The sequence below is a fragment of the Pantherophis guttatus genome, chromosome 3 (assembly GCF_059756535.1).
Source record: "Pantherophis guttatus breed Tessera chromosome 3, ASM5975653v1, whole genome shotgun sequence".
Taxonomy (NCBI): domain Eukaryota; kingdom Metazoa; phylum Chordata; class Lepidosauria; order Squamata; family Colubridae; genus Pantherophis; species Pantherophis guttatus.
In genome coordinates this window covers 50,258,649-50,286,497 of record NC_142065.1, presented here as the reverse complement: position 1 = coordinate 50,286,497, position 27,849 = coordinate 50,258,649, and the positions used below count along the sequence as shown (strand labels likewise).

Here is a 27,849-nt window from a genome sequence, read left to right as displayed (position 1 = left end):
GCTGGGAGTTGGGGACCCCTGCTCTACAAGCTACCCTTTACTATCACCTGAAAGCTATAGCTGGTCCAGAATGCAGTGATATAGAAGGGGGTGCCTTGTAACACCTTAGCTTTGCAACATACAGTGATTGGCAGTTTGCTTTCTGGGTTCAGTTTAAAATGTTGGTCATTACCTATAAAGGCAAAAGACCTGGTAACTTGAGGGGCTGCCTATCTCCCATAGTATCTACCCAACAAATTCAATCTGGCAGGGTTGGCACCCTCCAGGTTCCATCAATTAAACAATGCCATCTGTCTGAGGAAATCCAGATGGCTCTCACCCTGCTGATGTCTCAAAAGGGGTTGGAGACTTGCCTCTTCACTCAGGCCTTTGGCAAGCGTAAGTAAAGTTCCCCTTTGGAGTGTGTGTGTGTGTGTGTGTGTGTGTGCATCTTTTCAATTCAGTCCATCTTTTTGTCAGCCTTGCTACCTTTACTCTTCATTTTTGCCCTTTGTTGCTTTTTCTCTTTTTTTTAATGCTTTTATTTGTAATTACCTAGAGTCACTGGAGGTCATATAACATTAAATAATGTCTGATCTGACAACTTAAGAAAGGACTTATTTTAATTCCAAAGAATATTCACTTCAATTTAATAATGTTAAAAATATTGCTCATTCTACATACTTATACCCTGCAACAACATGCTCAACAAATCTAAAATTTTATATGCTGTGCATGAAGTGGATATTCCTCTTGGTGGCAGCACCTAGCCAATATTGGCTAATTTTGAAAATGTAAGAAAGGTTACAAGATACTTAGTAAGTAAGACCTGATTAATACTTGCATAAGAGATCACCAGGAAACGCTGGAGCTGTAAGCTAGATTGTCTTTTTCCATTCCATTGTTGTTGTTGTCGTCGTCATCACCATCTAAGGCAAATCTCTTCTAAATTGTTTCCAATAAAAATGTACAGACATGTCCATGAAGTTGGCAGGAATTAAATTCAGCATGGAGAATTGATCTTACCTTAAGTCAAATACTGAAGTCTTAAGGAGCTTCAATGTTTAATAACTTTATGTATGCCATAATCAATGTGCTAGTATTATGGGAGCATGAGATTCTTAGGTGAAGTGACATTTTTTAAAAAAGAAAATAGTATGTCAACTTTTTCTGAAAGCAGATATGAGTAAAGGTAGAAGTTTCCTTGAAGTTTTGATCATAATTCCTTTATCTCTATATCAGTAGTGGGTTTCAATTTAGTTTGCTACCGGTTCACTCATGCGTCTGTGTGTGCTTGGGCGTGTCCGTGGCGTTTCTGTGCTTGTGCAGAAGCGCACAGGCAGGTGGGCGGAGCCTCCCACCGCCGCTGCTACCGGTTTGCCCAATCCGGGTCAAACCGGTAGCAACCCACCACTGCTCTAAATATTGTGTCAGTTTCACATGATTTAGCACCCAGTCTCTTAATTTTGGTAGCCCAGACAACTTCTACTTGTATACATTTCTCTCTTAATTTTCAATGGCATTGTAAGACTTACCATATAAAATGAGTCACAATGACTTTACTTTTGATCATCAGCCAAAATTTGTCTTCGCTGATTTCATAAAGGCACATGGTTGGGCCATAATTAGTAATTCTCAATGTATCTGCTGTACTATCAGCATAATTTCAGGAAGTGTCTCCAATAGAATTTATCTGATTTGGGATTATTATCATACTCTGGCACAGGCATCCAGGTGCAGTCCATACACCAGAACAAGCTGTATCATTGCCAGGACCGTGTTCAGGCAGCCTTGGGGGGTGGGGGACCGTGTGCTTTCTTCAGTGTTTCCCAGATGCTCAGCTAGTTGGCCTCCTCAGGCAGGCAGGTGGCAAATTGTTCTTGTTTTGGGTCAGCCTGAGCTCCGGCAAGGAGCTGCTTTGCACAGTCCTATTGTCTTTCCCCTCAAGAAAGGTTTGTTCACACACTGAGAATGGGTGACTCTGTCCTTCTGTTAACAATACCTGAAACAGTAACTACTTTCATTCACTGCATATATGGAAAACTAATCAAGTTCTTTAATATCAAACCTGGACAGACTTTCTGGCCTACTCCTTTGAATTAAACTACAATTTTGCATTCCCCTAACAAACATAAATGCAATACACTGGGCCAGCCTGATTCTAAACTATTGACACACCATTATTCTGAATTCCAAATCGTGATTCTTAGGTTTTCTCCAACATCAATCTTGAAATATCAAAAGTCTGGTTGTTGTGCTAAGAACAGGAGGAAAAAAGCAGACTAGAAAATCATTGGAAGGATAGCCCCCAAGCTTGTTGTTGTCAGAGAAACGGACTGTTGAGATTTCTGCTTGTTACACAGAAAGAAAAGGAAAATTAGAGAGCATAGGAATTTTAAGCTAGGTCAGAAGATTGCTACACAATAATTGCCCACTGTTAATTTACAAAGTTGCACACAATGTTACATTGCTCCTTTGATCTCAAATAGTCTTATAATTATTAGAATGGAAAAGAGGTAACAGACTCTATAGCATCAGTATTCTCTTTCCTTTTCCATCAAATTCCTACCTTCTTTGAATTCCCATACCATGCAGCTGGAAATATTTAGATTATTTTCTTTTCTTTTCAAGTGAAAAAAAAACCCTACAAAACCGCAAAGCCTAGAATGAAATCTGAATGGCCTAGTTCATTTCCTTTTTGCCATTTTACTTAAACAGTAAACCTTTATTTGTTTCCTGTTTCCCAGACACAATTAGGGTACACAGGAATCTCTACAGTTCACCAGCCAAATCCAATGGTCTTCGTCAATAGTTGCTTTTAGCTCCATCAACATTGCAGAGGATAAAGGATGTTGTTTCCAGAAGTCCTCCATCCCAGAAAGAAGTCAGTTATTCTGAATTTGTTCTCTTTGCTCTGCTTTTCAGACAGGGTGTACAAATTGGTAGACCAGCCTTTGTGAGATATCTGGTTTCCTTATGATCCCTTTCTTATAATACTGCCGAATTGAGCGGCTCAGCTTGTCGTAGTTCATGGCAGGCCGGTTCTTCCGGATTCCCCATAGCCGAGCCACCTGGGCAGAATCTTCAATCTTAAATATACCTAGACAGTAAATATGAGAAACAAGAAATCCATTTATGTTGGCCACACCCTCTCTACCATCTTAGCGCTATTATACTTTGAATCAGAGGAATTATTAACAGAAATGATAATAAAAAGGGGAAGAAATGTTTGCAAGGAACCACAAAAAAGCAAACAAAAAATATATTTGGAGAAGCAAAATCAAAAGCACTATATTTTTAATGTTATTTATTATTGGATGTATAGCTTTGCTTATTATTTATTCCAATGCTCAAATCAGCTAACACATTAGAAAATGCAGTGTATAAATCATAGCAAAGTTCATATAATTCCAATCAAAATCTAAATTAAAACTGATCAGTAAAACACATATGAATCCTGACAAGCATCAGACCCATCCCATTGCTATTATACATATTGAGAGTAGCACTGGTCCTTCACAATTGAGAGCAGCCTGAATAAATTGTCTATTTGGGAGCTCTGATGCACACTTCTGAGCACTCTATTTCTCTCCTTCTAGTTTTTCCCTTAAGTTTGCCCTTGGTGTTCTATGTTTTTCTCTCCCTCTTTTCCACTTTTGGTAAGATGTACTGCAAACTAACCAGAGCTCTTAATATCTCAAAAAGAGAGCTGGAACAAGTACAGCCTAAGCCCATAAAGAGGTTTTTTTCCCCCCAGAATTCCCTGAGTGGGAGAGGCTAACAATGTCAAGCTTTTGGGGGCCTTTTGGAAGTGTGGAGGTGGCCGAAAGGGTAAAATGGATTTTCTGACACACTGAAGACACCAATCTCACACATGAAATTCCTCCCACCCCCAATTTTGTTTTGCCCCTGGGGAATGCATGAAGTTTCTGTATTTCAGAAGGCCTTTAGAAAAGGACTTTCCAAGCTGTGGAGTCTTAGACTATCCAAATAAAGAATTTGCCTCCCATTTTCAGTATTAAATCAATATCACTGACCTTTTTCCTTATTGAGCCAACGAATGAAGCGGCCATAGTTATGAGGCTTCAGCAGAAGCTCTTTCAAAAACTGCCATAGGTGAATGGGCTGGCCTGAGCAGGATGAATCTACCTCACTGTCTGTCCAGTTCTCTTCATTGCCTATAGTAAGGAAACATCCATCCAAACAACGTAATTTTTAGAAAGCTATGTACTTTTTATTAGAAAAAGCAAGTTACTTTAGACAGGAACAATGGCAGCGTCACCTAGCTTAACCTCTGCTATTGCTAGAGAAAGTAGACTCGAGTAGTGTAATGCATATTGCATAGAGCTATTCTTGAAAAATTCTGGAATCCTCAGTTGCTCGTATGAACCAAGCAGCTACCGTTCCAAGAGAAATCAGTTATCAGGAACATGTTTAACCTTCAGATTACAATATATTTATATAAGCATTTGCAACATTAGTATTAATGCCCTACTTATTTCTAAGCCAATCAACAACTGTAATATTCTAGTTGGTCTAGAATGAAACCACCTAAAAGTCTTCCTTTTCATCATATGATCATCACACTAATTGAACCACATTGGAAATATTCTTCTTTGTGTCCCACCTAAAAATATCAGATTTTTCTATGTCCAAGATTCAAATCTCCTTATTCTTATATCTGGACTACAGTAAGCCTTCATGTGGTAGGTACACCATCATGCTTTTTTTTTTTTTTTTTTTGGACAGTTTTCCACCAGTCCCCATAAATTTCCTTTTTTCAGCAAGCATTTAGCCTTGCAAATTTCTAATTTTATTTTTGTGACATTTGTTTAAGTGATTGTTGTTGAATTATTTAATTGCTCTGTTATCTTGTTCTTTCATTCTATAAATTCCAAAGGAATGCTAGCTCTGATTGAGGAGAAAATTACATTTCCCCATTCATTCAGAACATGGTACATGTTCCCTTTCTCTCCCTCCCTCCCTCTTTCTCTCTCTCTCTCTCATTTCTCTCTCTCTTTATCTCTCTATCTCTCTTTCTGCTATACTGTAAAATAATATATATAATAATGTAAAACCCATATATTAAAGGTACATATTTTAGTCAATAACTATCTTGTCTTAAAAGGACTGTACATTTTCATCTTTTGATCTAACAGTAGCCAGACAATAAGCAGAACTAGAAGGCAGCTGCTTCTACTGCAGGGATTGAAATCATATAGAATAGAATTCTTTATTGGCCAAGTGTGATTGGACACCACAAGGAATTAGTCTCTAGTACATAAGCTCTCAGTGTACATACGAGCAACAAATGATAAATCATTATCATAATCAATATTATAACATGTGCTTGTAATAAAGCAACTTTTGGATTCTTGAATACCTTTTTTCTGCATCCCTATAGCTTCTTAGCTTTTTGACATTTCTCTATCTCTAAAGTATTTTTATTATTAGAATAATAGATAATCTATTTTATTTTTATTGTTAGCAACAGTTAGCTCACCACAGTAATGCAGCTCCCCGGGAGCAGTTTTTTCTTTCATCCAGGCAGCTGGAAAGCAAGCATAACATGAAAAGTTAATCTAATGGATTCTGACAGGCTGAATTTCCCCACTTTTTCCCATTCTTGAGGTCCCTTCAACAGTGCTTAAAGAAAGCCAATAGCTCATATAACTGGAAGGGATGCAAAGGCCAAAACCTTGCTCTCTAGCACACTCACCATTCTACCTCAAACTGATTAGCACCAGACTGTTCCAATCCAAAGATCTGCTAAAGCATGAGGCTGTACACTGGGACAATATCCCAAAAAAACAGCACGAAGCCAAAAGCACAAGCAAAATCATTAGCATGGATTATTTAGAGAGCCTTGTTTTCCAGCAGTAGTTTGGAAGTACCAACAGTATAGGAGAAAAATGCCTCTATTGAGTCTACTACCGAAATAGCTTTTGATGAATTTGTTCATCATTTGTTTCTCAATTCTCTTACTAAGTACCTGACTTCCAAATGTCCAGATGAGCATGTAAAACATCACCACATGATGGAGAACGTTGACGGAATCCTTCTTCAGTCATGTCACACAGCTCCTTCCCAGACAAGTCTTGGAATGATTTTCCAATCTGGGGCAATCGGTATTGATGTTCTGTCCATAAGATCCACTTCTGGACATTTCCTGGACTCCAGTCTGCAGGGTCTACAAAAATACGCCAAAAATATATATTCTAGAGAGTGTGCACATTACTTCATTCATAATTCATCTTCAGAGCAAATGTTCTAAGAAAATATTCCAGTTGACTAGCATTGTAAACATCTCCACTTTTTGATATTTTCATAGTTCTGATACATCAGCCAACATACAGTTATCATATCAATGTTTTCTGCTAAGGTTTTAAAGCAGTATTTATCTCTGAAATATTAGGCAGTAATAAAGCTATCTTTGGAACTGCCAAACAACAACGGTCAATGACATCCAAACAATCTCCTATAGAATATGACACATTGGATATGGCAGTAGGTCTGATATCAGTATCCTACATTGACATGGACAGACTGTGGCTGATAAAGACTGATGATAGGTACCATATTAGTTTTTTTTTTTTTTTCTTGTTTTCAGAAATGTTCTAGTAATTGAAGAGGTAAAACAAGCAGGTTGGCTTTTGTATCGATAGTTTGCTTTTATATTTGTGTTGGCAGCATTTAGATCCTGCCTACAGTGTACTGGGAACATTTGCCTAGCCAAAAAAAAAACCCCACTGCAGCTAGAAGAACTAGAAGAGAAGCCTGATATGCTATGCTATCCATCTTTATTGCAACTGAAGTTCATGATCTGTAATTTCCTCTATATTGATTGAATTAAAAAGGGCACAGGCCTCCTTTAGTATGCAAAATTTGGAAACCTCAACCTAAATGAAAACCTTCCTGTCACTATCTCAGATGACCAACTCTTGAGAGTTCCTCAAGTTTGGATACGGTACCATTAAATTGATCAATCTAAAATCTAGGCAGAAACCTACTTCGCTTTCAAAATGAAATCTTTAATTCAGAGTAGATCATTAGATCAAAGCACCACCCAGCACTCTTGCCGATGCTATTTCTTCTTTGTTTATACTAACTTTACCCCTCCATTGTGACCTTTATGAAGACTGCAACATACTGCATGATCCAAAAGCTGATCAGTATCAGACTGGTCAGTAATCAATTTAGGCAATCATCAGGTAAAATGTTCCTTGTCCCCTTTATCCTGAAATAGAGAGGCGTCCCAATCTGCAATGGTCCCTCATCCTCATATTCCAGTATTGAAGGTTTGGTGTACTATTTTATTTGGTAATGATGTGTTCTAAAATAAGACATTTCACTAGCCATGCCTAATCTCAGTCAGTGAGCCTAGCACAGTAGTTGGATCCTCATTAAGTACACATGGATGCATCCAAATGCATATATGTGAATGGAGCATTTGGTATCTGGAAATGATGAACAAAGTAAACAAAGCTGAAGCATTGTTTTATAAATTCATGGCATGGTTTATGACAGGGCTGTATTCTCCTCTAGATAGTTCTGGCCTTCAATTTCTATTATTCACAGCCATCATGATTTAGGGTCAAGACATTGGGTCCAGCGCTATCTAGACAGTTCCAAAGCTGGTTTATTGCAGCCTTCCATAATTTGACTCAGTTCATCCAAATGTTAACTGCTTTTGCTGTAGCTCCTGGCAGCAGGGCTAATGATGAATTATAAAGGGATGATGCCTGAAAAAAGCCTCAACCGAGGAAGGCTGGTTTAAAATTTCTAAGACTTATCCAAATAAAGAATGCAAACCCCATGTTGCATTTTAATATTTTTCCACTTCCTGGTCCTAACACCCAGCCAGGTTTTGCCTTTTCTAATCAGAGCTCTGCCATTTCTCCTAAAACAGTATTGATACTGTTTGAGAAGTCTAACAGTGATTTCTGCTATATGCAAATCATACCTAAATGAAAAACCCAGTGTCTTTTTATAATGCAACAGCCAATATATATATATATACCAGGGGAAAGCCATTCTCTCTCCATTTCCCCGCTTGTTTCTTTGCTCCAACTATGTCAAATCTTTTTATTTCCACTGTCATGAAAGAATACTTGAGCTTTGATAACCTGCCTACAATGATGTTATACATTATTGTATCACAAGTAAATAAATAAGGTTGAAAGTTTATTTGATCCTTACACACATCAACTCCACTTAAACTGGGGCTTATATTCCTAATGTCAGGATATAAGGCACGTTAATAAAGACTCTTCTAATAGCCTAATGAATTTATTACCATATGTTAACTTGTTCACTCCCTCAGAGGTGTTTTGTGAGTCATAGTATCTTATACAATAACGAAATGGTTAGTCTTTAAGGTGCCACAAAACGTTTGATTGTTTTTGCTGGAAAGCAAACAACATGGTAGTCTGAAAGGAGTTTGAAACCCACCAGCGATAGGCAAAGAATATTGCCAGTTGTTGGCAAATGACCACAACAGCCTTACTAATTTTGCAATGCATGATTATGCCTCTACATACACATTTTTTTTTTATTTTGGGGGCTAAACTGTGCAAAATAAAAGAAGAACAGGCCTGTGGTACTCACCTGCGGCAATGTTGAGCAGCTTACAAGCTGTTTCAATGTCCTTGAGCACTTCACCCACCACCATTGTCTGCACCTGTTCCAAGGAGTGCTCCTCAAGGTGAAGACTGGCCTGATAATCCATCTCAGAGGTAAGGCTCAATCCTTGACTGTCAATGATAGGACACTGCTCAGGTTCCTTATGCACTTCCGTCCTGCTCCCTTGATTGTTGTGTTGTTGAGTTTCACCCAAACTCTTTGGGACCCAATTGCTGTCATCTGGGTAGAGCATATTAAAGTACTGCAGGCAGTAGGTGGGAAGGGTTTGCTCAGGTGTAGCAGGGGGGCTTGGGCTGTCAAGGGACCGCCAGCTTGGGCTGTCAGGAGCTTGAACAAGAGGTAGCTTCTCCAGGCCAGAAAAGAGTACAGGATCCTGAAGGGTGACTCGACTATGAGGCAAAGCAGCCACACCTTGGCCAGCACTCCCCATCACTCTGTGCAAGTTTTCCTCCAGATCTACCATCAAAGGAGAGAGAAGAAAAGAAGGGGGGGTGGAAACATATGCCTCAGTCAGAAGGGATGGTTTGATAATAATTTCTGCATTTCTGCCCAGTGATCAGGCACAATGGAGGAAAGCTAAGCCTGTTAAAGGAAAAGAAACCACCGAAGAGTCATTCTATGGCCAAAGAGACCCCTTGATGAAAACAGGTTAAATAGCTCTTCAAGGGCCCAGGCAACTCTTCCCTTCTGGGTCACTGGGCAATAAGAGGGCAAGGGAAGGAATCATGATAGGAAGGGGAAAAGCAAATGCAGGAAAGAACGTTACTGGGGATAAATTTCTAGAGAATAAAGTAAGTCTCTCTCTCTCGTTTCCAAAGGGCAAAGGCTAAGAAAGGAAGACGGCAGCAATATGATGAATTTATCTAACAGTCCTTGTGGGGAATAGAAAATCAAAGATGAGTAGAAATGAAATTGGGCTCCATGTAAACATTCAGAGATGCAATAAATAAGCACTGTCTGCATATCGTTATTCATTAATAACCTTTACCTTCATTATTCCCAGGTTTAACCCTTGTAAAGTGATAGCTTCAAAGAAAGGCCAAATTGTTTTTAAAGAACAATATTTCACATCTGCAAAAATACTAATAGCCCATTCCAAAAGTGCATTTCCTGTTATTATCTCCCCCCCCCATATGATTGTATAAAATATCATTAGTCTCTGGATTTGTTTCTTTAAACCATACATAACCCAACATTTTACAAAGCACCATAGACAATGCGAGAGGAAATGCCACTGCACTGTCACTCTGAGACTCTTCAGAATGACAGATTTGAAAGGGACTTTGAAGGTCTTCTAGTCTAACCCACTACTTAAGCAGAAGATCCTATACCTTTTCAGACAAATAGCTTGTCCAATCTCTTCTTAAAACCCTCCAGTGATGGAGGCAAACTGTTCCACTAACTCTTCACCTTTTCTGCATCCAAAGCAACAGAGAAAGCTTTCTGCTTTACTCAGATGAAAAGCAATTCCCACTTACGTGAATGCAGTATTTGCAGAAGTTAAATTGACCAACATCTAAAACTATGGCTAAAATGTTGAGGGTGGCACACAAATTTAAGGCAAGGCAATTGTTGATCTCTCAGATGTTATACATAATTTCTCACTTCTTTTGGCTAGGTGATTTTTCTCCCAGTTTGTTTGATGGGAAAAACTGGAGATAAAATATCAATGAGTATCATTTACTAAAGATTAAGTTATATTAGCTATGGATTTGTCCTACCACAAACTACAAACTACCCCACCCAGCTACTTGTTTTTGGTGACATTCTCATGGACATTAGTTGAGCCTAAGCTACAGAATATTTACATTTACCATCCCCATTGAGTCAGAATAATTCCAGTTCAGTATGTGTGTTATGCATTAGAGGCAGGCAGAGTTTCACACAATTAGTTGGATGCACACGGGACACCAATGTCAGCTTTAATATTCAACACCCCTCCACCCCACCAGCACCGAAACTAACACATATAACTTGGATTCATCTTTAAATGAAATTAACTAAGATTAGAATACCAACATTCTGTTGAAATAGCAGGTTGGGCATCACCACCATGAGTCCATTATCCTGAAAATATTTTCACAAACATTTGTGGGTGGGCAATGAACTGTCTTTCAATATTCTAGGTACACAACTGAGTCAATGCAAAGGCAAAGAGATGTGGTGCATCCAATTTGATCTTCGATCTGTTACACTCTGAAATCATATCATTTCAACTTGTCTTTATTTTAATCTTTCATCCTTTCCATCTGTCTTTGGTGCTGGAAAGTGGCCAGGGTCAGCAGAGTGGTAGATGAACTTGCTGGCTTTCTGTGACAACCTTTGCAGCTGTCATGAACCAAACAGAAAGCCTGAGGGCTTAAAGTGTGTTGGGTGGGAATGACAGGAGAGGGGAGGCAGTCCCTCTGAAATGAGAGTGCAGTTAAAAAGCTGCTGTTGGGCATATCATGCTGGAATGTAGAAGCTCGAGTAGATGGCTCACAAACACCTTCTTTCCACAGGTATTTTTCTAATGCTACACAGAAGCTCAAATCAAACAAATAATTCTCTTCCCACCACTCACCCACCCAATATTTTGGAACACCACATATTCCAGAAATACCTCGCTGATCTCAAAACTAAACTGGGTTAACATTTGGGTAGGAGACCATGAATAAAATGCAGAATTATAACCTAGTCTGGGAAGTCAAGAGCAAATTCCTTCCACATGTTTACTTTAAAAACTTTGGGGATGAATCCATGTGGTCATCAAGAATTGAGCTCGAACTGGAATATATTTACTGTTATGTAGTCATTCTAGTTCATTAACATAGCAGTAAGCAAAGCAGAAGTAATCTACATAGTGGTGTGTGGGAGTCAAAAAAGTCAAGACGGTAGTTGTGACAATATTATTAAAACCTTGCATTTTTGGTGCATGTGCCAATGCTGAACAGGGTAAGGCTTTGATGCAGTGGCCATAGCCCCTTTCTTGACCTTTCTGATGCCTTTCATATATGCCACTGAAAGAATATGTACATTTCAAATGCTATGCTTCTGGTCTGCAGTAGTCCAGGCCCTTGGCAACAATCCAATACAAACAGATCAGTGTGCATAAGAAACCTTGTCTCATTCTCTCTACACGAATGCAAGTACTTAACATTTAGTTGTGAGTAAGCCAGTTAATTCAATAAGAAATAGTTCTAGATAGACCTGTATAGGATTACCCTGATATTATACCAGCTAAAGTTAGCACATTTCAGACATCTGAGGGCCAAGATCTGGCAGGTTGGATACATCCATTATCCAGAAAAGCAGCAGCTGCTCTTCTCTTCATTCAACAAATGATTGAGTCACAAGATAGTTGCTTTGTATGGAAGCAGAGTCTATGTAAGTGTAGGAATTTAATACTGAGTGGGAGGGTCAAATGAGAAGCCCTCCCTCCTTTCCCAAAACCTACTGAAGATTCTGCATGATCAGGCAGGAAAGAATGGGTAATAGTGAGGACTTGTGCCTTTTCCTGTTCAGAAATAGATTATTTGCTTATCAAAAAAATCAGCTCTATTAAAATTCTAAAAGTAGATTAAGTATGTTCAAAGGTAAGGAATCATCTTTGTATAGTGCTTGGGGGAAAAAACCCAGTTTATTGCCCTACCCAAAAATGCTTGTGAAAATATTTCCAGGATACTCTTGATGCTCAACCTGCTATTTCATCAGAATGTTGGTATCCTAATCTTAGTTAAGATTAGTTACAGTAGTACATTGTAAATGCCTAACATAACAATGCAGAATTCCCCCCTCCCCAGTAGCAAAACAATTTTCAAAATAGTTGCAGACATACAGTAACCTCTTTCCTGCGTTCGTTGAGTTTACAAAACTTCTCCTACCTCATTTTAGCAATGAAATTATAATAAATGGTCCTGTGTCAGAGAATGTGCAGTGATTTTTTTTCTCCCTATCATACCATAATTTACAACATCTACCTTTTAGGATCTGGCCATCTTCTAGTTTTATGAGAATTATAACTTTCTGAAGCACAGCAATGATCTTTAGTGGCTGCCAAAATAATGCATACTTAGTATAGTTGAATAATTTTATTGAAGATGTTCCTGCAAACTGGTTCAGTTCAAACTGCCCCCTGCAAAAAAATATTTGCTTCCGTCCAGGAGATGGAATTCATATCTGCTCCCCAAAAGGAATCATATACAGTAAATAGGAAATAATTAAATATCACTGTTTGCCACAGGCCACAGATCTATGATACTGATGAGTTAATCAAATGCAACAGCTAAAGGCCAGTTTTACAGTCTGAATTGTTCTTAAATCAAACTGGGTATACCTGTTCTCACTCCTTCTGTTCATGATTTAGCTCACAGCATTATGGGGTTAGAAATTGGGGCACTGAAGAAGTGAAAATATTTGCTTAGGGAATTCTAACATGATGAAGTCATTAAAAATTACAGACAGGTTCTATAATTCAGTCAATACTTGGAACACAATGTAGTTTTACTTTCTACGGTTGCATATTATCTGACTATGATAATTAACCCATGAAATCAATATTCACAGCCTACCTAAAATGAAATTGTTTTAATGAAATCTGATTAAACTTTAAAATCAGAATTATGTTGATGAACCTAAAAAGTAATAGTAGACTACAATGAAGAAGCTACTGTTTTAAAAATTATCACAGGTGTAGATCTTTAGATGTCTGGATCTTCTTGAGAACATTGTACTGAATAATAAGAACAGCCTAACCTCTGCAAAGCACATTCTCTGTTTCTTCTCTGCACAAGAAGTGCAAGTTAGTTACAACATAGACAAAGATTTTTAATTACCAGATTCTTCAAACACATCACCTGAAAATCAAGAACAGATGCTCAAAGAGGGGTACAGTTCAGTGCATAGGCTGAGAATATTGACCTCTGGAGAATTCTCAGTGAAAATACAGGCTGCTAATTCAGGCAGTCCTCAACTTACGACCACAATGGAGCCCAGAATTTATGTAGCTAAGTGAGAAATTTGTTAAGTGAGTTTTGCCCCATTTTACAACTTTTCTTGTCACATTTATTAAGTGAACCACTCCAGTTGTTAAATTAATAACATGGTTGTTAAATGAATCTGGCTTCCCCACTGACTTTGCTTGTCAGAAGGTCACAAAATATGATCACAGAACCCCAGAACATTGCAACGGTCATAAATATAAACCAGTTATCAAGCATCCAAATTTTGTTCATGTGGCCATGGGGATGCTGCAATGGCCATAAGTGTGAAAAATGGTCAGAAGTCACTTATTTCAGTGTCATTATAATGTCAAACAATCACTAAATGAGCTGTTGTAAGTCAAGAATCCTTCCAATCACCTGCTATAAAGTTGTTTAGCTCAGGAGTACAAAACTTTGGAGTGGGGAAGTGTTTCAAGATCTATGTTTAACCTTCAGGGCCTGCTGGAGTTGGTACTTTCACAGGAGTCAAGATGTAACAATGAAGGTAATAATGACTTTGATTATATATATATGCGAGCTCCGGAACTTAAAATTTTAAAATAATTAAAATTTTATTTTACTAAGCTTTCGTCAGCCATCTGCTGATATCGTCAGAGTATTGAACTACCATTTCAGAGATCTCTGCCTTTATATAATGGTGGTTATACCATTATAAGTTATGCCTCTCTGTAATGGTAGTTTAAAATTTTAAAATTTTAAGTTCCGGAGCTCACAGGATGTCTGCTTCTTTCTTTACTAATATACCTGGAACTCGTATTTTTAGAATAGTTTGTTGTATATGTATATGTATATGTATGTATGTATATATATATTTGTTTTTGTAGATTTTCACGGGTACAGGTATGCAAGTCTTGGCGTAATCAAGATGTAACAACACAGCCAACCAACCTGCTTACAACAAGCCAGCACTCCCCACCTCCCCACCAGTATTTATAGAGAGACGACATCTCCGATCACGCTTTCCTCACACAAGCACGAAGCCGAAGACACCAGCCTGAAGATGACGAGTGGGACCTCGTCAAAACGTCGCCAAGATACTCTCAATCTTACACAGGATAAGACCCGAATACACCAAAACATGCAGATAGATAGATAGATAGATAGATAGATAGATAGATAGATAGATAGATAGATAGATAGAGATAGATAGATAGATAGATAGATAGATAGATAGATAGATAGATAGATAGATAGATAGATGATAGATAGATAGATGATTTCTAATCCATTAGAAGTAGTAATTTTTTATTATAGGCTAAAGAGTTCTCTCCTCAGAATTCATTGGTATATTGCTATGGGTTTACCATTATGTTACTGTGTGTACAGACCATGGATTGAGAATGGAGTATGAAGCAGAAAAATGTCTCCTACTCTTACCCAGAAATATCTCTCAGTCCATATATGCCTGGTCAGTTCAATCTAGCAGAGTTAGTGCCCTCTCGATTCTATTGATTGAACCATGCCATCTGTCTGGATTCCAGAAGTGCACCTCCTCTGTAACAGCACCTGCCCTCTGAAATAAAGTTTTTCCTGGAATTTAAAAGTTCCCACCTACTGGTATTTTTAAGACCTCTAAAGATGCCCATGCTTTTGGCGAGGATGATCAATACCTCTTTTTATCTATGTGTTTTTCTGCAGGTTTATTTTCTTTGCCATCATTGTTCTTTACTCTTATGCTGGTTTTTGTGTGTCCTTTATTGTTTTTATTCTTAAGTGTCTTGATAATTATAACTGTCACAAAGAGGCTAGGAGTTGGTGGCATATAAATTTAATATGAGGAGGGGAGGGGGGGGAGGAGGAGGAGGAGGAGGAGATGAGTGGTTCTCAATTCAACAAAAAAAAACAACTCAATTATCAGAAACATCCCATAAATATTATCCTTTCTCTTTTCTCCACAACTGTTTAATAGTATAGTAAGGGATAGGTAACTTCATAAGTAAGGCAACTGGAGTAGCCTTCACCACACTTGCATTCTAGTTCTCAAAAGTGTGCAGAATAAAGTGTGCTGCTAGAGGGGTCAAACTTGTGTCGTCACAGCGGCATCATGTGATGTATCACAACTTCTTTCCCCTTCGTTAAACTGGGTGTGAGCATGGCCAGCACATGATGCATCCGGCCCGCGGGCTGTGAGTTTGACACCGCCGTGCTAGAGAAATAGTTCTGCTCCATCTGATCAAAAGCCTTTGTGCTCCTCATGAATAGAATGCTCTAAATCTCAGGTCTGTATCAGCATGCATTGTTTGAAAGGCTGATGTGCAGGTGGCATTTTGAGTTTTCCTGAACAGGATGTGGACAGACTGAGCATGGTAAGTGACAGAGAGGGGCCAACTGGCAGCTGCATCCCTGTGAATGTCAAGTCCTTGAAACATTTCACATCATATTTCTTTGTTACCTCTTTTGCTTGTGCTCAAGGCAGGAGCATGATCTAATCCCACTTCCAAGCAAACCCCCACTGTCATAATTTGGCAAATGTCTTTCTTAGGATTCAGGACTTGCAAGCTGTTACCAAATTCCCTTTTGTTCTGGAAGCCATATGGGGGCTGGATTTGCACAAGATTTATTGAAGCCTTAATTTAATCCAGAACAAATAACTAGAGATTTGGAATTGGGCAATATCTCTCTGGGAAACATAGAGACACAAACCCCTTCCCACTGGGTATCCCTAGCATTTAAATTTATATAAAAAAAGCAGAATGTTCACAGTTGCCATTGCCACTGCATATTCTTTAGTCTACAAAAAGCTACCTAAATTTATGTCTTACTAGAAAATATGCATAGTTATAGCAGTATCAAAAAGGACATTTTTGGATAAACTGATCATCAAATCCAAATCCATATTGCAAAATATACAGTGTCTCAACTGGTATCTATTTGCCCCCAACATCCCCATAATCAATCAATAGATCAGTGCATCCTTCATTATAACATTGGTACTGCATCAATAACTCAGAATACACCAAGTGACACTTAATTTCACTGACTATGCACTGCAATGGCCTCCATTCATTTCATTTATTTTTCATTTTTTCTCCTGTCTTTATTAATTCATTTTGTACTATTTGTATTGCAGTTTAATATGTCTAATTGATTTGAGGAAGATTACCTTAGACATTGCTGAAGTACAATTTGCAGCATTTTTCAACTTTGGCCACATTGGCTAGGGAAGTACTGAAAGTTTATTTTAGCCATCTAGACTTACGGCAAACTATTTATAGCAATGTTGCTGCTATAAAGCCGGAGTAAAAAAAATGATTTGGTTAGTACTTAGTGTTATATAAAGTCAAATCTCCTTAATCCATTGTATTATATTGTATTCTATTGTATTTTACTTGAATTTATTTTATCTTTTTTAAATTTAATTTTTATAATGCCAGAAGCCAGCAATTTTCAGAGGCATTTCAGTTAATATGTTTGCATCAAACATGAAATATGAGCTAACAGAGTTCTTGCAGAACAACAAGCAGTAAGTTCAACAAAGAATATATTCTTCTTACAAACCAAATACTTGAGAAAAATCTATTTGCTGCCCTGTTTAGTGGTCCTCCAGTTTTTTTGCAGACATTTTAGCCAAGGCACACAAGTCCAACCCAGGCAGGTAGGCAGGTAGGCAGGCAGATCCACTGTAATCCAGTTCCCAAGTCAGCTATTTATTTTATTTATTTGTTCAACTTGTATGCCACCTTTCTCCGAAGACTCAAGGTGGCTATTACTACCTAGATGGCAAAACTATCAAATGGAAGAGGGAGGAAAGATGCTTTGGGTGATTAAAGGGTCAAACAGACTTCTTTGGCACTACATGTCAGGGAACATATGCATCTGTCATTCATGGATGGTTGCACAGATGTTCCATTTATACTTCTGCAAATATAAATGATCTTGCTAGGGGGTACTCAAATAGCAAAGTTCAGAACAGGAAGTTGGATCAACCAATCAGCATGCAGGGTATGCACCTTTGTGCAGTTGGGATCTGCAGCCATCTGCAACCTATGCTTACCCATCAACCCCTTCACAGTATAGCTATCCAGTGATGCCTATGTGCAGTTACAGGCAATTCTAAATCGGTTTAAGGGGATAAGATTAAAGCTTTGAGGGTCTGAGTCTTGGCATCACAAATCTCTTGTTTTATGAGTGAGCGGGAAGGAGGCTGCATCTGATTCTGAAAAACCAAGTGCTTGAGGCCTGGGAAAAAAAACCAAGCCAGGAGGAACGATATCTCTAGGTTATGGGAGTGAAAAGCCTAAATAAGCTCAGAATAAAATATACTGTATTCTAAGGGTGGAGATCTTTGTTTGGTTTTCTCTGGGTTTGGCATATATTCTTTGCTGCCAGTGTTTATGGGATAGGTGGAGATCTGGTTACCTGCTCCAAGCAAGTTGGTTTACTGAAACAGTAAACTAAAGTGAGAGTCTAAAGCAATAAATTCCCTTTCAAGGCCAATTCAACAGCTGTTTTAAGATATCAAACACCCAGAAAACACATTGGCAGCAAAACTCAGAGCCTATATGTATAGATCATGAATCACCCAAATCAACGAGACACATAATTCACACATTCTTCCTTTCCGTGATTTCCCTTCTTTGTTTCCATATAACTTTTCTCCTTTTTGAATCATTATTTTCTCTCAAAACCTCATTAAAAGTTAATAACACGATCATGCTAATTATATTCTCTCTGAATCCCCAAACAGTTCAAAATAGTACAACATGCAATGTTGATTGAAATAAAATAAAACATTAATTACAATTTATCGATTTCCAGGAACAGAACAAATGGGAACAATCTGTCTTTGACGTCCATCCAGAAAAAAAATGATTTTCACAAATTATTTCACCAAGGGAGCAATCTAGGTTTCAGGATGAGGCTCTTGTATGATGAAAAAACAGAGCTCTCTGTTCTCAGCCCATTTTCCTCATAACACTGAGGCAAAATTTACCTCATGAGAAATATAGCTTGCTTAATTCTAGTTTAAGCAGCCACCATGTATTAAACCATAATTTGCAAAATACAATGAACCAAATTCATTATGATTTAAAATGATAAATCATAAGCAAGCCATGTTTTGGCTCAGCATGACATGTAAACAGAACCTTATTCTTTTTTCCTCTCTGACCCTTTTATTAGGTCTGACTGATTTGAAACACTGAGTTGAGTTAGTTCAATGTGATTTTTAAAAGGGCAGCTGCACATGTGCAAAGCCCTCCTGAACTATTGAACCAATTTAGAAGTATTTAATTCAGTCTAATAATTCAAATTTAACTTTCTGGTTCAATTCAATGTTTGATTCAATTTCTAGATGTAATAAAGTTGCTACTGAATCTCTATATTAAAGTTTACACAACTCCACTTTTTATCTATATCACCTCTCTTTTTTGATCTGCTTGGAATCATAGTAGCACATATATAATTACTAGTACTTTAGTTATATCAGGAACATCAGATGTGTTGATTTTGAATTTTATCAGTGCATGCTACAGATGAGATCTCATTGCTAACCTTTCAGATGCAATCTGATTCCTTGGGGTTTAACCAAACACTGATTAATCATGAAATCATTTTTCCTTGTACTTCCTCATTGTCAGTCCCCACCACTTTGGACAGAGTTTGAGACTAAAGTCAAGTCATTTTATATGTAAATTAACTACTTTGAGATTTGATCCAGTCTTGTGTAACAAGGAAATGCAATGGCAATGACGTTGGGAGACCATCATGTTGCACCAAAATGGACAGAATTTGGAAACAGACACAAAGATCAGTATCCTGAACATCTCAGGTTTTACTTTGTAAAAAAGCAAGGGCTGGTGGAAAATTCAACATCAGAATGGAGAACTTATTAAACTTCCAAAAGTAAATTTTGTTTAGATATTGTAATTGACCAAATAGTTCAAATCTATCTAGAATCTTACATAAATGCTTTTCATATTGTATAATAACACTTTCTGTGTTCTAACAGTTATTAATATTAGACCTGATGAACTGATTATTTACTTAATTTCTGCATGTATCTCTCACCTTTTTTTTATAAGAGCCCCCCATAAAAAGAGTATTTCTTTTCCGAAGTCTGTCATGCATGGGAGTTTCTCCTAATACAGTATTATTCCTTTGTGTCTTCCAGTTGTTAAATGATCCGCCTTTCATATTATTTTTTTAATTTATAGGCCAACCATCTACCCGTCTTGTTTGCGTTCTCAAAATAATATTGTTTGGATTGTCTAAGTTTATTTGCCATTTCCTCCTGGTCTAATATATTCATTTTATGCCTCAGTACTGTCAATTTCTCTTTAACCATTTTGTCTCCTGAGCTTAGTTGGAATTTCTTTTCCATGTTTCCAATTTTTTCTTGGAGAGTATTATGTGCCTTCCATTTTTCTTTGTTTTTATGTGCATTATATGTTATTGTTATCCCCCTTAAGTAAGCTTTCATCGTATCCCATAGATTAGTTAGGGAGGTATGTTGCTTTTCGTTTTCTTTAAAAAATAATCTCAGTTCTCCCGTTATCTTTTCTATATATTCTTGTATATAGGAATACAGTATTATTCCTATTATAGTTTAATAGAGGAAGGAGAAAATGAACTTTGAAAAATACCCAGAGAGCTTCATGAATGAATGGTGTAGGACCATGGTATTAAACACTTGATCTTCATAATTCCTATGCTTTTCAATCACCAATTAAGGCAAGCTAAGCTGGAGACAAGGGACAGCCACAGAACATGCCTTTTACGAAGCAGTCTCCAGTTGTGAGCTTCCTTCCCTAAGGACTTCTGACAGGGATCTGCTTCCAATGTCTTTCCAGACAAAATACTTTATTCTCATTGGTGTTCTAAATCTATTATAAGCAAACCTGTGTTTTAATGTGGCTGATAGGAATGGCTTGCTTGATTCTAATTTCCAATGCTTATTTCTACATTATAATCTTTCTAACATTCTTTATACAAAACTATTCATTTAAATTCAGAAATACAGGTAAAGTAATACCACTATATATGAATTCATGTTTTCTATGCTGTGACCTGCTCCAAAATGTTGCTGCTCACATTCTTTATTTCTGTCCTGACCTTCCAATGAAGAAAAAAAATCTAAAAATCTAAGTCCACCTTGTGTAAATACTGTTAGATTGCAGTAAAGAGAGCTAGAAAAACATGTTTAAGGGGCTCTGGGGCCCTAAACAAATTTCTCCGAATGTAATTCTTTTGTAGGCTGAATCCTATGAGTAACTTCCAGTAAACATTTTTTCAAACTGTGTCCCTGATTTAACATGCATGTAAAAAAACTCACTTTAGGTACAGTTATGACGTATCATTTGGACGAAGATATTTCAGACATAACTTTAGATGAGGTACGGAGGAACAGTTATCTCTGAGCCAAACCTATAATCTATCTATGACTCTTATTTAAAACAACAGTAAAGAGGGATATAATTCAAATATTATATTTAACCTGGACGAAATGCAAACTGTCTGTTGACTCACCAATTTGTAATTTTATTTACATAGTTAGACACATATTGTTCTTACATAAAGGTCAAACAGGAAAAAAAACTTTCAGAAGAGAGGGAGGGAGGGAGGAAGGAAGGAAGGAAAAAGGAAGGAAGGAAGGAAGGAAGGAAGGAAGGAAGGAAGGAAGGAAGGAAGGAAGGAAGGAAGGAAGGAAGGATGGTTTCTACACAGAATTATTTTTTTAAATTCTGTGCACTCAATCATATGCAAAATCTGAAGACAAGGAATCTTCAATCTTGAAATGTTACCTCCAAGTAAAATTATAAATTATCTCTTATCAACTCATCCTTTCCCTTTCTGCTATGAAGAATCTTTTTGCTTAATATTTTCCTCAGTTGAGATCTGTAAAGTTTTTTAAAAGAAAGATTAAAAACTAAGACAAGCTAATGTAAAGTAAGAAAGAAAAAAAAGAAGAAATCAAAGAGAAAACTAAAAATGCAAGAGGGGGGTGGAGCTATAGAGAAGTGGCTTCTGATATTCTTCACAGCAATTATAAGTACAATTATATTTTAACCTCTCTATGTAAAGTTATAAATTTAGGAAATAGGTGAACCTCTAGAAATTATTGGACTCCACTAAATCCTAGCCAATACCATTAAAGGTCTGGAGTGATGGGATTATAGTCTAATGATTAAGAGGGCACCCAAACTCTGGTCTAACATTACAATAATTATCTACACAACCTGAGTAACGATAGGACTAGAAGAAAGTAGCAATATGATTAAAGCATGGGTAAAATTTGCTGATAATATTGTCTTGTTGCTCTTTGGTTACCCACAAAATTTACTGTTTAATAGTGTTCCCAACCACAGTAACTTTAAGATGAGTGGACTACAGCTCCTAGAATTCCCTAGCCAGTGATGCTGGCTTGGGAATTCTGGGAGTTGAAGTCTACTCATCTTAAAGATGCTGAGGTTGAGAAACACTGCTGTACTGTGTTACAAATAAACAAGCAAAACAAAAATGAGGCAAGGAAGTAGTACAAAATAGCAAAACCCACTAGTAAGCAGATAAAGGTCTACTTCAAGCTATCATATTGATGTACTGGACATGCTACATTTGCCTCCTCAACCCCAGAATAATGTAAGCTAAAAATGAAATGCCTTTGGTTCCATCATCTGAAGTCAATACCTCATGAATGCCACTCAAGGATTTCTCTATCCATTTAACAGTTAATTAACTCTGATTCTACTGTATGATTCTTGCTGTTGGGCATCATCCCACTATTTGCACAATCCACTTAGCCATGACTAACTTTTAAGTTTTAACTTTATTTTCTGGCTTCACATAACACTCTAAAAAGAAGTTGGCTAGCCTTGAGTCCAGTGTGTCATGAGATCAGAACCCAATATCTTTAACAATCTATAGGGAAAAATGACCCTCAACTACCCCCTTTTGGACATCCTGCCAAACAGTTTTCCAACGCAGAGCATACTTTTAAAGTGTCACCTTGGCAATGTGATCTGCTTGTTCTACTTCACTGCTCTGGCCTAAAATCCCATTCAGTTGATCCCCAGTGAACTGAAAATGTGTCAAATATCTGACATGGACAGGTTCCAAGAGAAGCTTTCTTTTCATACCTTTATATTATTCAGCTCTGATAGATCCTTTTATGTATAGTCAATATAAACAAATATCTTAAAGGTTTTAAATTCCACAAAAAAGCACCATTTTTTGGTGGTGTGGAGCTGTTAAGATTTTAAGTCCAGTCACCATATTGTCATCTTCTGTCCTTGGCTTAGACAATTTGTAATTTTCTTTTACTGTTTCCCACAAAGCCGATTGATTTTTTAAAAAACAGAGTCCAAACAATGGGACTATTAATTAAACTTGATTCCATTAGCAAATAGTTTGGTTTAGGATGAATTGCATAGTGAAGCTCCGTAAGTAAGCATATGCAGATTGGCAGCACTGCTGGAAACCCAGGAGAAGGAAGCACAGGAAGTCTGTGACTTAAAATCTGGCACGTCTTCTAGGCTTTTTAAACTTTAAACGAAAACCAGGCACAAAAACTAATGCAGCATAAATACAGATAATTCTAAATCCAAATTGCTAGGTTGCTTTTGGCACAACAGGAAACAAATTGAGAAGGAAGTTTTTTAAAAGATACCAAATTGAAGAAATGTATGCCTAACCAGTTGTGTTCAGTTCTTTTTAAAATGCGTAGATGATTTGTCAGCCATGAAAGGCAATTAAGTGCAATTAGGACAAGAATAAGACTGAATAATGCAAGTACCTCAAATCAAAATACAAATCCCAAATATTGGCAGGAAATGTAGTGGAACCAAAAAAAGAAAAAAAAACAACAATTTGGATTTCTGATTGCTTCTTGGTCCCTTTCTTGTGCTGAGAATAGCTGGCATGGATATAAAATATAAAACAGGGTCTTATTTTGGGGAAAATATTCCCCAAAAATAAGACCCTGTCCTATATTTTTATGAACCCTGAAATAAGCACTTGGCCATGTAACACCTTTCCTGTGCGAGCTGCACTGGCTCCCAGTGGTCTTCCAGGTGCGATTCAAGGTGTTGGTTACCACCTTTAAAGCGCTCCATGGCTCAGGACCTGGGTACCTACGAGACCGCCTTCTGCCACCAATAGCCTCCCACCGTCCAGTTCGCTCCCACAGAGAGGGATTCCTCAGGGTGCCGTCGGCCAAATTATGTCGGCTGGCGACACCCAGGGGGAGAGCCTTCTCTGTGGGAGCCCCTGCCCTTTGGAATGAACTGCCCCCGGACATACGCAAGATTTCTGACCTCCGAGTTTTCCGCTGTGCTCTTAAGACCCTGCTTTTCCAACAGGCAGGGCTAGCTTCATAAATTGAGTTTTAAATTTGGAATTCTTAAATTTTTGGGTTTTTTAGTTAATTGGCCTTAAATGTAATACTTTTAATAATTTTTTAAATTTAAATTGTGACATTTGTATTGTGTTTTTACCTGGCTGTACACCGCCCCAAGTCCTTCGGGAGAGGGGCGGTATAGAAATAAAATTATCCTTATCCTTATCCTTATTGCCATGCACTCAAAAGACCGATTGGGCTTATTTATCTATTGTTCATATAGCAAAAATTTTCATTTAAATTTTTTACCCATCCACCTCAAATCTAGGAGCTTTATTCTTTCTGTAGAACACATCTAAAGATCCTAATACGTCATATTGGACTTAAAAATAGTGTCTGCCCGCCTTGTTTTACCTGGCAAAGTGGGAATGCTTTGTGTTCCAAAGATTGCAACTTATGCTTATGGATGGTATCGCACCTTGGTTCAAAATGGAACATTATTTCAGTTTTCAAACATTCCAAATACCAAATTTTATATGAGGTTTGAGGTAAAAAGAAAGAGTTTTGCATATATACTTGTATTGCTCTATAGTAGAAGTTCAACACCTACTATATATGTACCAATGTACCTATTTCCATCACAGATTAAACATTACATTGTGATTTGACTTCATTGTCATTGTGAATTCACATATTTTGAATAGCCCAACTACCATATGAATCTCTCTAAGATCAGAATGTTCCTTTTGTTGACATAATGTGGGATGCAAGATCTCCTTCATAAGGTGTCAAAGGCAAAAAGACATGTTAAGTGTTTGAGAACTGTCCCTGGTTCTGATCCACACCTATTCAAAGCAAACTTGGTCAACCACATTTATAACTGGAAGTCTAGAAATATAATTACTCACGGCTGTGTTAATTTACATTATTTTTAAGAAAATACTGATAAGAAAAGTAAGATGTGAACTTTTGAAATGGAACTAAGCTAAAATATTTTTTTAAATAGTCACATCCTATTGCTTCTCTTCAGAAGTGAGATGCACTTTACTTCAGACTCATTAACCCATCAGACTGGGAAGTCATAATTCAAGACATTAATAGATATAATATTGTTGGTACTGTAGCCTCTTCATCATTATTTCATTTGTAAATTGTTTGCAATTTCCCACAAAATATTTAAGAAACAACTCTTAACAACCTGTAGCATCTCCTCAAAGCAGGAAGTCCAGCTATCTCAGAAAGGTGGCAGTATTGTCCCCACTTGTAGGAGGAAAACTGAGGAAAGGATTTTTGTATAAGGATATAATTGATTCCAAATTCTTAGATACTCACAAGCCCCAAGTATTAAATAATTTTGCTTTTTAAAAAACCCAGCTAAAATATCTGCAACCCAGTGGGCGAAAAATCATTTCATCATATTGCTAAAGTTTCTTACTCTGCATGAACAAGTCACATTGTAACTACAGAACCTTTTCATAGCAATATTAATAATACTAAATCACTCACTCTTATATTGATTCCACACTATATTATTCACAATCTAGCTTATTATTATTAAATACATTATGCCCCGAATTACATGAAAAAAACAAAAGGAATCCTTAAAACAATATATTAATAAATTAATTAATTAATAAAAGGAAGATTCATCCTACAATATTTACAATAACATGAATAGATTGATTCACTGATTCACTTTTATATTCCCCTTGTCCCAGCTATACTATTATTTATTGGTATTGCTTATTTTTGTCATTACTAGGATGCAAGGATGAATAGCTTTGGGCAGAATACTTGACTGATACCCTCCATATGCCATATGCCATATGCCCATTTTACTGGTGGAGTATTGAGACTTGCTCAATATTATCCAATAAGCTCACTCTGAAAACTGATTCAAGCTTTGATCTTCAAAATTTTTACATAATCAAACAACAAAATATTTTGCTAGGACAGTATTTTTAATGGCAATGATTACATTTTATATCCAATATAAAGTCTAAGATGTAGACCTAACAAATAACCAAAATTAAGTCGAGAAAAAAAGCAAACATACTTTTCTTAATTATATCCTTAGAGGTATATGCCAGGGAATCATTCCTGGGACCATTCCTTTGCATATTCTCACCTTTATGTCTCCCCAGGATTTCATTCTCAATTCTCAGTTGATCGCCCAATGTCCCACCAAAGAAGTTCCCTATGTTCATTTTCCAGAAATTATCACCCTGTGTTTGGAGAAATGTTCATGTTGCCTTAGATCTTCAGTCCTATCTCTAGATCAGAGAAGGTGGCAACCAACATTCAGAAATTCACCTGGATTGTTGCTGAGATGGCATCCCCTATTTTGAGTTGGCTTTGATGTTCATATGCTTTTGCATACATAAGTCTCCATGTCCCAAGGTCAGATTGCCCTCTCTCCACCTGCACTCTATTGATTACCTCTGAGACAAAAACAGTATGGGGAGTGGTTGAACTGTCAACTGAATATAAACCTGTGCATGCCCCAGATGGGCAGCAGAGCTTGATGTTCTCCTCAAAATGCTGAGAAGCCCCTATTTAAAAACCCTTTTCCCTCCTGGGAAGACTCTTGCCCCACAAGGATCCTGGACCCATGAGAAATGGTTGAGAAGGATTTGGCAGGTTAGCTGTCATTTGTATTTCACTAACCAAGCATAACCACAGAAAGGAAAAAAAATCAAGCATCATGCCAATTTGCCTTGTGGTTTGAGGGTGGGAAATGAGAAGTAAATCACACGAGGAGTGGGGAACAAAATATATTGCAAAGTGCAATTTTAGTGGGTATCTTCCACCTCCTAACACTCCCTATTTATGTGCTTAGTTATTACAGGTAGATATCCATTAAGCGGGGAAGCATTTTTTTTAATGTGCTAATATAACATATCTATTCCTCTCAAGCTACATGGCACCACAGCTGAGTCTCATCATAGTAGACGGATGACATACTGAGATCAGCATAATTAGTACAATCTAGAGGGAGATATTGTACCCCAGCCTCTGAATTTGAATCTCAGCTATCATTCTCTAGACGTCTAACAGGGAAAGATGCAAAAGAAATAACAAAACTATTCCTGGATAAGAAGAAACAATGGACAAAAGAGGTGTCTGTTTCAATATAACTTCTGTAATAAAGAAAGGCATTTACCTCAAACTGTATATTATTGGAGCAGGGTATTAATGCAACAAACATGATCTCACAATGTAATGGCATGTCAGTACTGAATTAGCACTAGCTGAATATGCACTACTGAACTACAGATTTGTGCCTAGCTATACCACGTCAGCAAAGCAGTAAGAAAGGGATTATTCATTCAACTTGAAAAGGTTGTTGAATATTCCAGGATTACTTCAGTGAATTGTTCTCTAATTGCAAAGAATAAAAAAAACAAAAAACAAAAAAACCCACTCCACTAGCTGGTGCTCAATGTGAGTGAAGATTTTGAACTCATAAAGACTGGCCAACAAATCTTAAAATATTTACCATTCTCCTTGAAGACTTTGCAGGGAAAAGACACTGGCATTTTTGGAATAATAAAGAGGTCTGCTTCTTAAATCTATCAATTAGAAACTTCCACACTTACCCTTTAGCTGTCCAGAGAAGTATCAATGACCACCAGCAGCATCAATCCAATAGTGAGGCAAATGCTCCAGCCAATCTTAAGTGCCTTCACTGAGCATGCAGTGGTCAAAGGACAGAGAATGGAATAGCCAAGGGAGTTGATCAAGGTGCTTAAAAGAGCTAAAGCTATGCTTTATTTCTGCACCTGAACCCAAGTATTGCATGCAAGAAGTGAAATGCTCAAAGACGTATCAAACCTGCAAAGGAAAGATACCCTCATAAGTACCTGCTGCACACTAAGGAATGCAGGCAGGCCAAGAAACTGCAATGGAGAACGAATATAAGAAAAAATGCATTCATCTAATCAGCATCTTTAAAAAGCTATGCACCAAGCT

General features: G+C 37.4%; 1 protein-coding gene across 2 annotated transcripts; it reads right to left on the bottom strand.

Moving 5' to 3' along the window:
- Positions 1-584: 584 nt before the first annotated feature.
- On the bottom strand, positions 585-27,849 carry SPDEF (SAM pointed domain containing ETS transcription factor). 2 transcript variants are annotated; one of them, XM_034414623.3, is made up of 6 exons: positions 27,477-27,849; positions 8,587-9,078; positions 5,972-6,169; positions 5,483-5,530; positions 4,017-4,157; positions 585-3,079 (listed from the first exon to the last, which is right to left on the bottom strand). In XM_034414623.3, exons 2-6 carry the CDS (start codon positions 9,050-9,052, stop codon positions 2,901-2,903), a joined length of 1,032 nt encoding a protein of 343 aa, XP_034270514.1. In that variant the 5' UTR covers positions 9,053-9,078; positions 27,477-27,849; the 3' UTR covers positions 585-2,900. The 2 variants fall into 2 exon arrangements, with proteins under 2 accessions (XP_034270514.1, XP_087747179.1); XM_087891053.1 differs by lacking the exon at positions 27,477-27,849 and having other exon boundaries at positions 8,587-9,085.